Source organism: Chinchilla lanigera, unplaced genomic scaffold (assembly GCF_000276665.1).
Source record: "Chinchilla lanigera isolate Chin_1 unplaced genomic scaffold, ChiLan1.0 scaffold00100, whole genome shotgun sequence".
Taxonomy (NCBI): domain Eukaryota; kingdom Metazoa; phylum Chordata; class Mammalia; order Rodentia; family Chinchillidae; genus Chinchilla; species Chinchilla lanigera.
In genome coordinates, this window is record NW_004955501.1 from 1,834,996 (window position 1) to 1,853,606 (window position 18,611).

An 18,611-nucleotide genomic window follows, 5' to 3' on the forward strand; every position below is an offset into this window, starting at 1 on the left:
AAAAAAAAAAAAAAAAAAAAAAAAATTCCCCCAAACAGTTCCAACACCTAAATCAGTGACTTCTAGCATTTGCTGAGATCTCCCAGCTCCCTTCTCAGCAATTTTCTCTCTGGGAACTTGCCCCACAAAGCCCAAAATATAATTCTGGTCAAAAACAATAACAAACCTAGCTGGGCATGGTGGTGCATGCCTGTAATCCCAGCTCTGGGGAGGCTGAGGCAAGAGGATCACTGTGAGTTTGAGACCAGCCTGGGCTACACAGTGCGTTCAAGACCAGCCTGCACTACATAGAAAAACCCTGTCTCAAAAAAAACCCCAAAATCTGCCCCCTCCCACCCCTGAGAGCTCGGAGAAGAGTGACCTGCTCTGGAAAAGACAGTATCAAAGAGGGCTCAGTGGGTGAGCGCCAGCAGGCTCCCCGCCATGTCTCCTGCCACTGGTCCAGTCAGACTCTCCAGATACTGGCTGCCTAAGTCTACAATCATTATGTTTATTTTTAAATTCTAGAGCAGCGCTGTCCAAAAGCAACATAATGGAAAAATATATATAAAGGGTTTTTTTTTTCAAATATCTAGTAGCATGTTTCAAAATTAAAAGAAGCAGGGCATGGTGGCACACAGCTGTAATCCCAGCACTCTGGAAGGCTGAGGCAGGATGATCACAAGTTGCACAGTTTAGTGACTTCACAAGAGCCTGTCTGAAAAAATAAAGGGCTGGGGATATAGCTCAGTATGAAAGCCATGTGTTCAATCCCCAGTATGCCTCAAAAAGTAAAAGGCATTATTTTTTTGCAGTACCTATTTGGCCCAGAGGCCAGAGCTCACAAATCCCACTTTCTGTGAAGCCTATAAGGCCACCCTTGGGATGGCCCACTGAAGAACTGCTAACTGGGAGCCACTGCTATTCTTGCTTGCTACCTTAGAGTGGAATATGACAGCAGGAAGAGAAAGGGTAAAGTCAGTCGCAAAGGAAAAGGAAGACACTTTAGCAACAAAGCCCCCATCCCTGTGGAGCAATTTCAGATGAAAGAAGAAAAAACATATTTTTAAATAGAGATGAAAGTAATATAATTTTCCTTGCATATATCATCTTACTGTGGATGGTTACATGGTGCTATAAACTTTCATGGGAAGAAATTCTTAATGGTATATTTCAGAGTGCAGCCATGACCAACGGTAAAATTGTAGATGTAGACATGTAATGTATCAGCCACATAGGTAAATAAACACATACTTGCTAGGATTTGCTGAAGCATTGTCAAGGATTTCTGATTGGTAACTTTCCACAGTTTAATTGGAAAGACGAGATTTTGTAAGGATGCCTGGAAATCACTTTTTAAACAGGTGGAGGGGGGCTGGGGATTTAGCTCAGCGGCAAAGCGCCTGCCTGGCAAGCGCAAGGTCGTGGGTTCGGTTCCCGGTACCGGAGAAAAACCAAAAAATAATAATAATAAATAAATAAATAAATAAATAAACAGGTGGAGGATTATGTACCAGTGACACAACCCTGGAGAGCAGTAGGGCTGTGCTGTTGAAGCAGAGAGGGCAGATGGAGGTGGCGATTCACCACCTCAGGAGGTGTTTAAATACTAATGATCTATCTCTCGTGTAGCACTGTGGGAAAATACGTAGACTAGAGGATTTGTCTACTTTAAAAATCTGGAAAATGGAATAAAAAAAATCTTCATGGAAAGGAATGTGTAGGAAAAGACATCAGAATGATGTAGGAGGGATGGCAAAGGAGAACAGAGAAGCAAAATGTGGCCAAGCATGTTGGTATCTATCAACTCGAGATGACATTGCTCATACCGTCATAGAACCTTCTCTCCTCTGGCCTCTTCTATGCTTTTGGTTTTCTCCAAAAGCTGTTCTTAGGCAGTGGCTCATCATGCACTAGGGTTCCTAAGAGTTCTTGCCAGTTTAGGACTCTTCTTACAGAGCCCAAATCCTATGAAACATTGACCCTCTGTAGGTTTGTCTGTTTCCTGCCTCTACTCTGTTCCTTACTAGGAAGGCTGCAGGTCTTGGGAAGATCTTAATATTTCTGATACTGAGAAGACAAATTCTCCAGTGTCCTTGAATAAAGGACCAGAGGAGGAAAAGTGAGGGAAGTGTTGGGAATTAACAACCTGTGAGTCGAGGGCAGGCATGGGCAACCTGAGTTAAGAGAGGAATCACAAAGAGTGACCAACTGGTGGAGCCCAGCTGTAGAAGACAGACCTTTTCACCATGCCCTGGGAAAAAAGAGCTGAAGGCCTGCCTCAGCTAGGCGTGTTCTACTAATATAATAACTTTGGATTAGTTCAGAGATTCCTCTTCCACTGCAGGTTTCTACTGCTACAGTGGCAGAGGAGCACCCAAGAGATCAGTCTTCCTCAGATAACAGCTTTTAAAACCGACCAAAATATAAAACCAGATTCCTTAAGTCACTGGGGATTTGGACATTTGGAAAAAGAGATGCAACTGGGTGAGTGCCCCCTCCCCTTTTTCATAGCTCTTTGCTTGAGGGCAGGTCCCACTTGGTACTATGAAGAGTATCAGTCTTACTGTGTTGAAAAGCAGAAAGCAGAGATGTGTGCAAATAAAAAAGTTAAAAAGTTGCGAGGACAAATCCTCCAAGGGAGAGAGCTAGAATGGGTCAGCTACATATTTTACATGCAAATTCTATCCTTCCTGAATTATGTGCAGCTAAATAGACTAATAGATACCAACTGCCTTTTGCATAGGAGACCAAGGTTTGGAATTTACATTCATCCATGTTAGCTGCTGACTGAAATAATGAACAAAAACCAATAGTCTTCAGTGAAATATAATAAAATCTAAAATCTCTATATATTGTTCACAATATCCAGAATATGATCCAATATCACTGGACATAAAAAACACAGGAAATGTAACTCAGGCCAAATAAAATGCAATAAACAGAGGCCAACCCTAGGATGGCTCACCTGGTAAAATTACCAGAAATGTTTAAAAGCACTCAAAGTATTATAATCATGACATAGAGGAAAATATTCTCATAGCAAATGAGTAAATAAACAAAAGTCTCCACAGAGATCACTTATTATAAAAAGAGCCAAATGGGGATACTAAAATTAAATAAAAATATGAAATTTTAAAAAATTCATTAGAGGTGCCTAATATCAGACTGGTGATAACAACAGAGTCAGTGAACAAGTGGATAGGCTGACAAAGCTACTCGCCTGAACAGAGGAAAAAAGGTTTCCCTTATAAAACTGAATAGAATCTCATGAATGTGTGAACTATTTCTAAAGGTCTAGCATATATCAAATGGGAATCATAGTAGGAGAGAAGAGAACAGAACAGAAAAACTATCAGAAGATATATGGCTGAAAATGTCCCAAATGATGCTGAAAATATAAATGTATAGATTCAAGAAATTCAATAAACTACAAGCAAGGTGTTGTGATTGATACATTGTGCCAACTTGAGAAGAAGATTAACCAAGTGACTCAGCAGGGAGCCAGGGTCCTCACTTTGTAAACGTTCTCATCCCCTGCAAGAGGAAGGCATGGAGATTGTGAAAGTGCTACACCAGCCCTTGAGGGGTGGGTGAAAGAGCCTGCTTACAATACAAGAGAGGAAAACGGGCTTGTTCCTCCCCTCTTTTGCTCTTGCTGCTTTTGCTGTTTTCTGCCACCTTGAACTGTTGCCCCTGTGCCATGTGCCACTCTGCCTTGGAGCCAGCTGATTATAGACTGAAACCTCTGCAAACTGTGAGCTAATTAAAACTTTCTTGCCTTAATTTTGTCTCAGCAAGGAGAGAAAGTAACTAAGACACAAGGTAAATATAAAATAAATAACACTGAGGCATATTATTGTATAACTGATAAAAACCAATGGTAATTTGAAAGCAACAAGAGAAAAAGAACATACAGTAAGTCCCTACTTACAACCATTAGAGTTACAAACTTTCATAGATACAAATGCAGCTCACATTCATAGATGCTCATATGTCTGCCAGATACTGTCACAGTTGTGCTGTTGTGTGCTTACTGTACAAAGCAACAGTGTACAGTAATACAGAACAGTCAGGGGACAATGCATTTGTGTGTGTGTTTGGTTTTTTTATGCTTTACATTGTATAATTGTTGCAAAGATGTATAAGACTCTCTTTGTCAGATTTATGCACAAATCTGACTCATGAATGTGCCCCCACAATGGAACTCACTGGTAAGTTGGGGACTTACTATATTGTATAGAAGGGCACAATATTAAAAACTATAGCTATCAGAACTAATGTAGCTCAGAAGATAATTAAACAACAGTTTTGAAGTAGTAAGAAAAAAATTGTCAACCAAGAATTTAGCAAAAATATCCTTCTGTAATTAAGGTAAAATAATTTGCCACCAGCAAATCTACATTAACAAACCTGTAAAGTTTTCGAAACTGAAGCAAGCCATGCAAAATGGAAATGCAGAACTCAGCAAAGAAAAAAGAGTCTCAGGGATGGTAAATACATAGGTAAATGTAGATGACTATTTTAATTATCTTTTTAATATGTAAATACTTAAAGAAAAAAGTAATTACATGCTTTTACATTTCACATAAAGCGATACAATTTTAATTCTAAGACTGAATAATCTCAATAATATACATATTATAATTCCCATAGAGATTATGTAAAATAATGTGAAGAATAACCAGAAAATCAATGGGTACAGAGAAATTCTAAACTTCTGTGTTTATTTAACCCCAAAAGACAGAAAACGAAAAACAGATGGAACAAAAAATAAAATTATGGATTTATATCCAGCCATATCAATCATTATAGTAAATGTTAATTAACTAAACATACCAATTAAAGGGGCAAAGATTATCAGAATGGACTTAAATCAAAAAATTAAAAATAGAAAAGCAGACCATTTGCCAATAAGGGACATAACAGAGATTTAAAGTAAATACATGTTTCAAAATGGTATACCATCAAAGCAGTAAACAAAAAGGGCTGTTTATATAGCAATAAGGAATATTACCAGAGATAAAGAACAACATATTACAATGCTACAAGAGTTTCCAGAAAGACATATAAATATTAAATGCACTTAAATAGAGCCTCAAAATACATGAAAGAAAAATTGACATGTAGGAAGAAACACAGACACACCCACACACATGGTTGGGATTTTGACATCCTTCTTTCAATAATTAGTAGAACTACTATACAAAAAATCAGGAGAGAGTGACATGGGTCAATGTACAAGAAGTAATAAAAAATATGGTGATTTTTTAAAACCTCATTGCAGTAAAAGACACATTGCCAAAAATAATAGGATAAATGTGTTCAATGTAAGGAGAGATATTTTGAGTATTTTGAGGGTAACATGCATTTTACTATAATAATTTTTTTAAATTTAAACGTTGACCATATGTTTTGACCACTGCTCAGTGTGCAAATCCTTAGAATGGTCCTGGCACTCAGCTCAGCACTAGAGTCAGTTAAAGTTCCAACCACCTGAGGAACTAGGGAGAAAAGAAGAGCAGCTTCGGACAGCAGAGCGGATGGGCATCCTGAGGCCTGGACAGCAGGCAGAACTATTCCTCTGTGTAGAGATGTGGGAGACTATCAAGCTGCACTCTCCTGAGGAATGAAGCCCCTTGCCTGGGTCTTTCCCTAACCTCTCCTCAAACCCTATTCACTGAGATATGCAGAGCTGGCTCTATTGAAACAAATGTTCCCGCAACTGGCCAAAAAAATGTGATGGAGTCAGGCCCGGTGGTCTCATTAATAGCAAAGCAGCAACATGTAGGTGAGAACAGTCTCCATGCTGTCAGCAGGACTAAGGCCATGGGACTCAGAAAAGATTATACCTTCCTGGCAGTAAAGGTGCCAGCCTTGCATACATCAAACTGGTGTATACATTGCCTTGCACACATTGCCTTTACACCTGGTACAAAACTGCTCTGTTTCTCATTACAGCCAATGCCTGCAAATTTTCTTTTCCCCAGCACTGTACTGCTATCCCCACCCACCTCCCCGATTGCTACCAATAAAAGCCTTGAGCTTTTGGACTCACGGCCTTCTGTTCCACAGAGAACCTTGGCCATCCCAGAACTCCTCAACTGCAGAACTTTCCCTCTTGGTGTTTATTTTGCATCTGTGTGCCATACTGCCAGGTGGGAGACCTGAACCCTCCACAGGGCTTTCAGTATAGAGAGAGCAAAACAATGAAGATGCCGTGAGAGTGACTGCAGGCTAAGGAACTCCCGGAGTGCACAGCTGCAGTTCTGGCTGAAGCTGACTGCTGGCCCCACAAGGGTGAGAAACCCCTGGGGTAGCAAGGTTGCCCGGTGTTGTTCTCATTTCTGTTTGCTTTCAATGTTACTTTGTTGCACTGTGCCCCTCTGTGGTTGAGGGCAAGGGGACCATCTGGGGAGGCAGCTACACTGAATTTGTAGAAGCTGCTACAGTCTGCATTTGCTCCTTCCCCCCAGTGGCCTGGGCCCACAAGGCCTGTGCCCACTGGAGAGACTCAGACCTGGGGTCCAGTGTTCTCAGGAGAAAGATAACAATCCTCCACTTAGCCGGGAAATGTAGCACACATTTGTAATCCCGGAACTTCAGAGGCTGAGAGAGGAGGACCGCTGCAAGTTTGAGGCCAGCCTGGGCTACATAGTCAGTTGGAGGAGAGCCTGACCGACATAATGAGACCCTGTCTCAAATCAACAGCAAAAATCCTGTGCTTAGTCAGGCATAGTGGTGCAAGTTTATAATCCCAACACCCTTCAGGCTGAGGCAAGAAGATTACAAGTTCAAGCCCAGAGCCTGGGCAACTTAGCAAGACCGTGTGTCAAAACAAAAAATAAAATAAGGGCTGGGAATATAGCTCAGTATGAAAGCCTTGGGTTCAATTGCCAGAACTGCAAAAACAAAACAAAGCAAAACAGATCCCTGGCCTTGTGAGGAACCGGGAGTATAACCCTAGACTTGAGTAGTCACTATGAGGCCCATATTGCTGCCCCTCACCACACCCCACTCCTATCCCACATCCACATGCACCTTCTCTGCCCTGAGAAGCATGCAGCTCCTGGTATACAAATCAAATATGTGGTATTAGAAAATGCTATTGGACGTTGCTGCTATTACAGTTATGGGATGGGGCAAAGAATGCTCAGCAGGACATTATGCATGACTCCTGAAATGGTAAGGATCTTGGGCCAGCAACAAAGCTCATCTCTGGATCATTCCAGGTCCTGGGGAAAACCAGAGGTGGCCTGCCAGGAGCTTCAGGGAGGCCCCTATGCCCTGGAGAAGGGAGGTCTCTCCTACTTCTCTCGCTAGAAGTTGCTGTGGTTTGAACGTGTTTCTCTAGAAGCAGGTATTGAAAACTGAATCACCAATGCAACTGTGTTGAGATGGGACCTTGGGAAGGTGATTAGGGCATGACAGTGCCACCTTCATGAATGAATTAATACAGAGTAATCCTTCTAAGGCCTTGATGCTACAAGATCCACCGCACACCCTCACCCAGGAGCTGCCCCCGGCTGTGTTAGGACACAGCAAGAAAGCCCTCACCAGATGTGGCCCTTCAACTGCAGACTTCCCAGGCTCCAGAACAGCGACCCAAATGAACTGCTATTGTTTATGGTATTCTGTTCCAGCAGCGCAAATGCACTAAGACAAAAGTCCTCCAAGGATTCTTCTCCCATGTCTGCAAATCTCCATAAACCCGGCTGCATGTGGTCAGTGTTATGCAAAAAGGAAAGAGATGTGCTATTACCAAGGTGTCTGGGAGGACCACCATGGGGCAACAGGAGTACTGAAGCAGCTGGCCCATCTTCCAGACGGACAATGGCACAACCACGAGGATCAGCATGAAGCCAAAGAAGGCAAACAGGGCCAGCACCAGGGGGAGAGCCTCTCCTGGAGACAAAACAGCAAGAACAGGCTTAGGAACAGCTGTGAAGGGGAAACCACCCACTGTGGGCCTCCTCTGATTGCCTGGCTCTGCACCTTGGCCAAGACAACAGAGATTTGATCTGTGCCAGCATATCAAATGAGATCTGATATCCCAGCACCCTGAGATTTGATAGGGGCCTTGGTGACTAAAATTACCACCATTTTCTTAGGCTCTAGATTAAGGCATGGTTTCCAGAAAGCCCCAGGGAAAATTAAAATCTTTTTCTGTGGAAGGGGAAGGGAGGAGCACGGTATGTGAGGGCACCAGCCTTGTTGGCACGTACCTGGCCCTGCTGCCACAGGAAGGCAGGGGCCAGGCGCCGGGCAGGATGAGGGGGTGCTGAAGCAGAATAGCACAGAACCCAGCTGGGCAGTAACTAAAAACAAAGGGTTTTACAGCCTGCTCTTGGCACCGATTCATATTATGAAGGAAAATACCAAGTCCAGAAAACAGTTACATAACTACTACGCTATATCAAGTCCCTATTGCAGCTGCTGGGGCTACTGCCTCCTTCCCGCTCTGTACTAGGGCTGGACACGTGGGACCCTGCTTTTACAGAAGAGACAGACAATGGCGGGGTGGTTAAATGCCAAACTTGCCAAAAGAAACCTCCTGAGTGCTGTTAAGAAGAAAGGAAAATATTTAACTCTTATTTTTTTTATAGGTCTGTAATATTTAAGTTTTTAAACAAGCTTGATGTGATTTTAAAAAGTAGTATGAAAAGGTGGTCAGCAAATCTGCATGGAAAATTTTATGGTTATGATATTGGGGAAAAATAGGAACAATGTTTATATGCTTTAGGACTACAGCACATGTCTGCACATAGGCCATCGCTAAAGGATTACATTCTTTTGGAGGGAAATCTGGAAATAGTGATCAAAATTAAATGCACAAACTTTTAACCAAGCTACTCCACCTCCAGAAATGTATCCTTCAAGTACATATATATGCCAGTAAAATGGTCTTTATACAAGGGAATTAATTACTGCATTGGCTGTAATGACAAAATATCTGGAAAAGACATAAATTCCCTCAACAGGGGACTAGTTATATTGATTGTAATATATACACAATGGAATAATATGCAGCAAAGAGGATGAATGAGTTTTCTTATCAATATAGAAAAATCTGTGAGATACAAAAAGTGAAAAAGACAAGACCCAGAAAAATCCATATAGCATACTACCATTTATGCTAGGAAAAGGGAATATATTAAATATATTCTCATTTATTTGTGTACAGATTTTAAAAATCTTTCAAAAGATATACAAGAGGCTCACACCTATTGGAGAGCATATAAGAATTACATGGATGGGGAGAGGAGTGGGAAAGAGAATTTCCATGTGCATCTTATATTTTTGAGCCATATAATGTACTATATATTCAAAATAGTAATTAATTTTTTAAGAACCTAAATGGTCATACACAAAAATGTAACCAGTTATGTTTGAATAGTAGAATCAGAGGGTGTAGTGCTTTGTTTGACTTGGTTTCTTTTCAAAAAGTTTCTAGATGATGTAGATTTTTAAAGCATAAAAAAATTCAAGGAAAAAAAATAAATCAAGCAAGATTATTCTGCTAGACCCTCTGTAAGGTCTCTTCCAGATCGAAGACACTGAAATCAACATGTGGAGTCTCTTAGCAATCCTGACTCCCTGGGGCCCCCAGCCGCCTCTCCTTCAGCCCCCTCCGACCCCAGGAAGTAACATCTGACCCCAGTGGAGGAGGCTTGGGGGAAGGTGCTCCAGACAGCTGCTCTTGGAACCCCACCCAGCCCCAGGTGGACCTCTGCCTCCTGGGGGGTCAGAGTGCCTGGCACACTGTCACCATGAGAACCCATCCAGCCTGGGGACAAATCGGGGAAATCAAAGCACCCGACCACACACCGAGGGGAGTCCCTGTGTCTGGGCCACGAGACAAGCAGGCCCCCCTTACCTTGTACCTCCACGCACTTTGTCTGGCTGAAGGCACTGTGCCTCCCAATGGCCTTCACCAGCGCCTGGGCCTTTACGCAGTACGGCGCCCCTGGCTCCATGGTTTCCAGGTGCACAGGAATGCCCCCCTTCCTCACCACTTTGGCATGTTCCTTCAGGAGACCAGAAAACGCAGTTATTCCCTGAGGGCAGCAGGATTGCAAAGGTGGAGGAGAGCCAGAGAGGGACAGCTGCAGACAGTTCCTTTCCCATGTATCCATTCATTCCTTTACTCATTCATTCAGTCATCTTTATTAAGGCAGCAGGCACTGTTCTAAGCACAAGGACATGACATGGAACAAAACGGACAAAGTCCCTGTCCTTGTGGAGCTCACGTGCCACAGGAGACAGAGAATACATGTGAGACAGTGAGAAGGGCTATGAAGGACAGCGAAGAGAGGAGAGAGATGAGAAGGTACAGTGTTTAACAGAGTGGGCAAGTTTCACCAACAGGACATTTGGGCAGAGATCTGCAGGTCGGAAACCTGACCACGCCGAGGCTTGGCATGGCCAAGGCTGCTAGGGGATCAGTGCACTAGAGCCGAGGAGCCTGCAGACCACCTCTCCTCCCTCATCCATCTGTTCACCTGTCTGCCCGTCCATCTGTCCCCTTTCCCCGCTCCACTTCTCCCCCCAAGGTCTGTGCTCTGTGTCTGCGCCTGCAGAGGCTTGTCGGAGCCAAGCCCAGATGACTCAGGGTGCACGTTCCTCTCTCAGCGCCAGCCCTGCCAGGTACAAGGGTGGGGAGTGGGCTCCATCCCAAAGAATCTGAGGGAGCTGTATCCTCCCTCCCACTAGGCCCTGGCCTATCTCCCACACCACTCCATCTGCCAGGTTGGCAGTGTCATGTCCTACCAGGGGGCCCTGACCCAATACAAGTAAATACTGGAATCTTGTGTTACTGCCTGCCCCACCTGCCCACCCCACCTTCCAGAGGATACTACACAATCTAGAGCCCCTGTAGAGTGCATGGAGAGATATGTACACCCAGACATTCCTTAGGATCAGGGATACACCCAGCCTGAGAAGGGTCCAATCAAGGCAGCTGGATACCTGCAATCCCTAAGGCTCAGGCTGATAAGAGGAGCATGGACAATGGATTCCTTGTCTAAGAATTTGGACTTCTGAAATTGAATACCTTGAGCTGGAAGTAGGGGTAAAGGGGAGAGGACATGGTGAAGAGCATCAGGCTGAGACACCTAGTTATAGGCATATGTAGGAAGCAGTGATGAGGGGGCGGAGCCTAGGGTAAACTGAGGAGAGGGTCCCAGGAGAGTCTCCCGGGAGGGAGGCAAGGCCTTCTGTGTAGGTAACGCTTGCTGCCGCCTAGCTGAGAGCCTAGCTGCTCCCAGGTCCGGGGGAGCACCTCACTCCATCACGTTGATTTTTACAAGAAAGTAAGATTCTGTGTGCTGACTGGAGTAGGCTTTGTCACCATATCAGCTTGGACAGGGCTCCAGGGGCTGGAATGTTTCCCAGTGCCTGATCAAGCTACACCCCTCACTATCCATTTATGAGGGCCCCAGATTACAGCCACCTTCCCATGGAGAGGGGCAGCTCCTTTCTTGGCATTTTGCATGGCCCACCCGCTTGTAATTAGATGGGCTTATTCGTAAGCCAGCTCCTGGCTCACTGCTCCCACTTCTGCACTGTGCCAAGATACACACCCCCAAGAGGTCTGTACCAGCCGCATGTGCTTTTGAAATCATCCGGTTGATCTGGAATGCCCTGGCCTGCTGCCCGAGTGGCTAAGGAGACCAGCTAATGAGGCAAAGGAAAAAATGCATTGTAAAGATGTTACAGGCTCAACTAGTTTAAGAGTTTAGGGCAAGGAGGCAGCCCCCAAACTTCAGCCTGAAAAGACCCCCGCCAAAATCCTGAGATGGACCAGGCTTCTTTGCAGAAGCAGCTGGTGGGTGGGCGGCATCCTCTCATCTTTCCTTCCACAAGCTTCATCCAAGATGTTCATCCTCAGGCTGCCCCGACACTGAGCACCACAAGGGCCGCATCTCCTCACTCACCCACAAAAAGCTCTGCCTCCTTCCCCACAGCCTGCTTCGTGGGCCGAGGTCGGAAGCCTCACCTTGGTGTCCGGCTCCCTCCTCCAGTAGGCCACAAGGAACTGGAACTGGGGTCCCAGGTCTTCCAGCTCAATAACCAGATGGAAGCCATCCTTGGAGATCTCCATGCCAGGCGGGGTAAGGATGGCTGTTGGTGAGACAAGGGAAGAATCAAGGCCAGCCCCACAGGACTGATTTCCCTGACACGTGATGACCCCTGAGGAAGACAGGGAGTCAGCTGTAGCTTTTCAGAACACAAGTATTCTCCTGTACTCAGGAGGTGCTTAGAAATGTTTTTTGAATGATAGATGAATGAATGAATGACAATTCCCAACTCCTTTTTTTAATCCCTTCCCTACAATATAAAGTCTTTTGTTCCTTCTCTGGAAACACATATTCAATAAAAGGGATTAAATACTCAAGTAGACATTATCTTTTTTCCTTTTAAAATTATGTGCTCCATGGTCCTTTCCCCACCACTCCTTTTAGCAAAAATTGCTCTTCATTTAGCAAACACCTGCCCGAGCTGCCGAGCACAGCTGAACCCAATTTTAGCTTCTCAGAATGAACACACCTGGTGGGGCACATGCATCCCTATAGCTCACAGATCTGTGGCACATATTGGAGCCTGACTTTCAGACATCAGCAAATCAGATGCCTGTGGATGGATTGGGCATTCTGTTCTTGACCAAAGTTTCTTCATCTCACATCGTGTCAGAGATTTTGACAAGTCAGCTTTTTACATAATCAATTCTAGTAACTACAGCCTGCGCACCAACACCATCTTTCACATTGTTAGGTCCCAAAGAAAACCCAGCAGCGCCAATGGACACCTTTCCTGCCTGCAGACCAAGAACAGAGGGGCCCATGCAGGCAGCCTCTACTCCCTGGCTACTGATGGTGGGTCCATACTTGCCTTGCACAGCCAGGCACCAAAGGACCCAAAGGACCACCCAAGTTGTTGGTCTTGGCTCAGGAAGTAGGATGGGGCATGTCCTGGGGCCAGGGGGCATTCAGAAGAAAGGCAGTTCCTGGAGGGAGCTTTGAGAGAGTATAGTATTTCCCTCACCTACCTTATGAGAACCAATGTGCACCCAGGCATCAGAAAGCTGCCCCATAGGCAGTGGGAGGACTCGGGAGGTCAGGCTAGCTGTACAAACATACCCAGGCAGACACAGCACCACTAGCGTGGCCTCCGTAGCACCTCCAAGAGGAAAAGAGACTTGACTTTTTCACTTTTAAGTCATGCATGATTAAAATTGGGTCTTTCTCTCTCTCCCTCTCTCTCTCTCTCTCTCTCTCTCTTCCTCCCCCTCTGCTCCCTGTCCACAAAGTTGTCTCATTTAATCCATTTAGGAAACTTAAGAAGGTAAGTATTATTTCTGTTGTACTAAGGGATTAGAAACTTGCCCAGAGCCACATAATTAATGACCAAAATTTAAGCCCTGGTTTTTCTGTGTTTCCAACCTGCCCCATGTGGGGTGTTTTACCTGCTGTTTAACTCTGGCTCTACATGACAATAACCCGGGGAGAATTGAAATCAGATCCTCTGGGGATGGGTAGTGGGCAAGTGGTTCTAAAGCTCCTCTGTGAGTCCACAGTGCAGTCGAGACTAAGAATCTTTGCTCTCCATAAGGTGTAGAGCAGGAGATCCTCTCCAGAGAGCCCTCAAGCAAGACTTCAGAATCCTGAGGAGAAGCTGGTGTGGCTTTTTTCAAATGGGAAAGGGCAGACTGAATGCCCTTAAGATAACACAATGCCATCCCAGCTGGGTCATTAACTCCCCTGCTCAGGATCACACAGGAGTGCATCTTCTGCCTCCTGTTGCCGTTCAGGCTCCAGCTCCTCCGTTCCTCCTGCAGCAAGGCTCTTCCTGTTTATACTGCCTCCCTAAGTACAAGCCTTCCTGCAGAGCTCACACGCATGGCTTTGCAGACACCCTTATCTCCATCTGCCCCAAGCCTTCTTTCCAACCGCAGCCCCAGGCCCACGGATGGTCTTAGGTGCAGCACTAGGTGCCAGAGAAAAGTGACAGAGTGCTGCCTGGGCACTGTGGGCAGAGACAAGCTTGCAGTGCCGTCCAGTACCCCTTATCCTCCCCCAGTGCCTGGCACTGCGATCCTGCCCTGTCAACCAAATCCTCTCAGTGTCTGGGAAGGACGCCTGGCAGAGGAATACACATTCTGCACCAAAATTGCCATTGGCATCTCATTCTGGCAGTCCTGTTCTTGCCCCGGCCATTCCTGCTCTGCTGTCAAATCGTGGCACCCTAGGAAATGAAGAATACCCGCCAACAGCTGAGTGCTGTGATAGAATAGTACTGCACTGAGCATTTATACGTTTCATCTCATGTGGTCCCCATAACTACCCATTGAAGAAAAATGTTACCCCTCTTATAGAACAGGAGCCATCAGCCCTTCTGTCCAGTGGCTGACCTAGAGTTTGAAGTACATCCCTCTGATCCCACTGAGCCAACTTCCCTTTCAAAGCTGGCTTCATCTTCCTTTGCCTTTTCTAGCTTGAGGGGGCACCTTCTAAACCCTCCTGATTTCCACTCAATATTGTATGTTCCTCTGTAACCTTGACTTGTCCCATGACTGCAAGTGCTGCCCTGAATCTTCCTCTGCCCTTTCTTGCAACAGAGGATATTCTGCCACATTAAGCAAAGAGAGGCCACTGAAAGTCCCATCCCCTGCCCTTCCCACAGCCCCAAGCTGGTAGCATTCCCTCCCACACTTGTCTCAGAGGAGGAGCTGCATTTCTCCTTCCCACCTTACGGAGTCCGCCACCCTGATAACCAGATTGCCAACCCCTCCATTCCAGGGAATCACTTTCTCAAGAGCACACCCAGCGGCCTCCTTCAGCCCACCAGGAGCTCTTTCTTTTCCTCTCTGTGGCCCTCAACCTTCTCAGCCAGCCTGTGTTGTCCTTCCAACTATATTTAAACCCGAAGTTTTCCCAGGACCTTGTCCTAGAGTCTCTTTGTCCCATATATCTTGTCCCTGGATAATATCACCCATTCCCAAGCCTTCATCTACCAGCTCTGGGTTGTGATCTTTGACCTCTTTGAATCCCAGGACCTGATTTCCTGCTGTCAATCAGATCCCCATGGCTTGGTATCTTGCAGGAACTTCAGTCTCAAGTTGCACAAAGATGGAGGCATCTCCCATTCTCAAAACCAGCTGTTCCTCCCAGGCTCCCTGTCATGGATAATGCTCTCATCAATCTCAGAAGCTGAGCACCATCGCTGTCTCTGACCACTCCATCCCCTAATGACTGATTGCCATGTGCTGTCCTCTTCAACTCAGCCATGTCTCTTGAAATTGTTCCATCCTCCCCATCTTTTCCTCCACTCTTGTGATTAGGACCCATCTTTGCTCAGCTGGAGTGCTACGATCCCCCGTCACTCTTCTCCTGCCCTGCAGGCTTACCCCACTCCAGGTCACTTTGCACAGAGCAGCCAGATTGTTCTATAAGACAAACCTGGGCTAGACCTTCTCCTCTTCCATGGCTGCCCTCTACTTTTTTGACCAAGCTTCATGGCAAAGCCCTTTATTATGTGACCCGTTGCTTCCCTGTGCTCTACCCAGGCAACCTTTGCCTCTGATGTCTCCCAAGCATACACATCCTGCTACATACTACCCATCGCTTACATGTAGCCTTATCTGGCTACCTATCTGGAATCTTCTCATCTTAATAATTTTCCAGTTACTATTGCAATAAAAAAGTTATTTCCCAGTAACCATATAAAGGAACTGTTTCTGGCAGCTCTTAAATATAGAGATCCTTTTAAACAGTGAGTAAAAGTGGGGTAATGAGGCACCAGCAGTATAAGATTTATGGAGGCATGATCAGGGTAGGAAGAAGCGGTTTTGGAGCCACTTCTGCCTTTCCAGAGAAACATTTCTTCCAGGTTCCCAGTGACAGCCCCGCAACCACCTGCAGACCCTGACAGAGATGGCCAGAAATGACTACCAAACAAGGGCATAAGAGAGACAGCATGTGGGAAGCCATGGTCAGTTTCTGAGATGCACTAATAAAGGTGGTTTGTGTTCATGGTACTCTTGTTTTGCAGGACTGTTTTCATCCTAAAACAACTCACTGGCACAAGTTCCAAAACTCTATGAGAACATGATTCTTGAAGGGAAGGCTGGCGCAGGCAGGGGAGGAGGGAGAGAAGTGTCTTACTTGAGTTTCGATTGAAGGGCTGTTCCAGGATGCTCCAGGCTGAAGTCTGTGAGCCCAAGATTGCCCTAACACGGAGGCTGTAGGGCACTGTGGCCGTGATGTCATCAGTGACGTCACACTCAGGACCTTCAGTGCGTGAGCACCATTTGCTGGGAATCCAGATGTCACTTGTGTACAAGCTCTCATACTCACTGGCCAAGGAGAGGAGGGCATAGTGTCACTTCAGTCTCTGACTCAGACTCAAAGATGGTTGTCACTGCCTCCTTTCTCCTACTTCTTACGTATCATCAAAATAAGCATTTACTCCGCACTCCAGTTCCTCCACTCCTCCCAACCATCCATTTCCCTTCCTCCTTTTATAACCAGCCAAGAGATGCCTCAGCATAAACCCTGATGTGTCCATTCCTGTCCATGTCCACAGTTACCACCCTCCACTGCCATCATGCCTTGCCTTTCTATAGCCTCCCAGCTTCTACACTTCTGTCCTTCAAGCCACCCACTCAACAAATCACATGTTTCTGTCCTTAATGACTCTTGAAGTACTCAAACTGGAATCCAAACTCTTCCCTGTGGCCTACAAGATTCTAACCTTCTCTCTCCCAAGCCTACAAAATTGAAATTCTTAAACCAGGTGTGGTGGCACACGTTTGTAATCCCAGCACAGGGGAGGCTGAGGCAGGATGATCACTTCAAGTTCGAGGCCAGGCTGTGCTACATAATGAGTTCAAGGTCAGCCTGAACTACATAGTGAGACCCTGTTTCAAAAATCAAAACAAGGGGTCGGGGACTTAGCTCAGTGGCACAGCGCCTGCATGGCAAGTGCGAGGTCATGAGTTCAATTCCCAGTACAGGAAAAAAAAAAGATATTTTTGTTCCTAGCCATGCCTTCAAAACACTGATCTTCTTTTGCCTCAGACTAGTCTTTTTTGCCCAATTAGCTGTTCACTCTGTCTCAAATGCTCTGCCCATGCTGCTTACCTAGATGGTTCCTTGTGCCCTACAGATATGGGACGAGCAGCACCTCCTCAGAGAGGCCTTTCCAGCCACCTAATGTGAAGGCGCCACAGAGTTAACGCGATTGCATCAGCCTTGTGGCTGCCTCCTAGCCCTGATCACTACCTGAAACTGCCCAGAACAGGCCTTCCCTTCCGTGATGATGGCAATGTTCTGTATTGGTGGTGTTCCGTGTGGCAGCCACCACTCATGTGTGGCTATGGAGTACCTAACTGTGTCCGCGTGACTGGAGAATAAATGTTTTAATTTAATTTAACTTAATTTCAACTTAAATAGCTACCTGTTGCTAGGGGGTACTGATTGGAGAATGCAGACCTAGTATATTCACTGTCTCCAACTCTAGATGTTAAATTCCCTATATCCAGAAACCCAGCCAACTGTGCCCCTAACCTAGCAGAATGTCTGCACATAGAGAGTTGTTTATATTCATTGCTAATGAAATATATTGAGCACTTTCTCTGTCACTGCCACTTAACAGTAGCAAGCACCTGACTGCTACTAGGCCCAGGTGCTTGCTAGAGAGGAGACTAGATCCTGGTGGGCCCCAGGCCAGCTCCTTTAGGGTTAAGACTTATTTAGCTTCTAGGTATGAGTTCACAATCAGAAAGTCTGACATTGCCCCTGTACACCACGGATCTGGGTCTCCAACCACTTATCCATCTTGAGTGAGGATCAAACTCTTTGCACAGTTGACTCTGTATTGAGAAGAAGCTGTATTACAATGCACTTAGACACACTTTTTTTCCTTATGCACATTTGTGTCCCCAGAAAGTTCACTGTCACATCCACAAGATGATTTCGCTTGCTTCTTCAACTCTCCCAATGCCCATGCACTGAGGGAGCAGATCATTGAAGATCCCCTGTCCCTCGGCTCACAAAACCTTCTTGAGCTAACGAGGAAGAGCTGTGCCTGCAGGATCCACCTGCTGTCTAAAAGCAAAAGCAAAACTCACCCCTGGTACTCGACGGAATAGTATACTGTTTCTTCGGGCAGGACCACAGGGCTCCACATCAATAGGTGCTTCATGTTGGTTGAGTGTACAGAGAGGTTCTGAGGGGCAGGTAGAGCTGCCACTCCATCTGGGGCAAAGGCAAAGAGAGGCTGATTTGCAGGCGGACAGCTGAGGAACGCCATTGCTCCAAATTGGTGGCTAAGGAAAGACCTCACGGGTTTATGAATCAGAACAATTCTAATTTCATCGTATTTGTGCTAATGCTAAAATTTTGCTATCATTATTGTAATGCTGCCTTTGGGAAAAAAATGACATATTAATAGTAATAATGGCTAATCTTTACCAAGCACTTATTTTATTCTGTTTTGGCCATGTGCTAGATTGTTACATGATTATCTCTTTTAATCTTTATGACCATACAGGAAGTAAGAGCAATGATCTTCTCCATTACACAAATAAGAAAACTGAGGCACAATATTTATACATGTGTGCATGTATTTAT

General features: G+C 45.5%; 1 protein-coding gene across 2 annotated transcripts in view; it reads right to left on the reverse strand.

Annotated features, from left to right (window-relative positions):
* Il20rb (interleukin 20 receptor beta) overlaps positions 1-18,611 on the reverse strand; it is a 36,575-nt gene that overhangs the window by 8,309 nt on the left and 9,655 nt on the right. For both annotated transcript variants that reach the window (XR_001231528.1, XM_013505811.1), the window contains exons 2-6: positions 18,110-18,236; positions 16,143-16,333; positions 11,978-12,102; positions 9,857-10,007; positions 7,823-7,884 (exon numbers count right to left, since the gene is read on the reverse strand). Coding sequence is in view for 1 of the 2 variants with exons in the window: in XM_013505811.1 (XP_013361265.1) it covers positions 7,823-7,884; positions 9,857-10,007; positions 11,978-12,102; positions 16,143-16,333; positions 18,110-18,236 (656 nt within the window). In the remaining variant the exon portion in view is untranslated. The remainder of the gene's footprint in view (positions 1-7,822; positions 7,885-9,856; positions 10,008-11,977; positions 12,103-16,142; positions 16,334-18,109; positions 18,237-18,611) is intronic.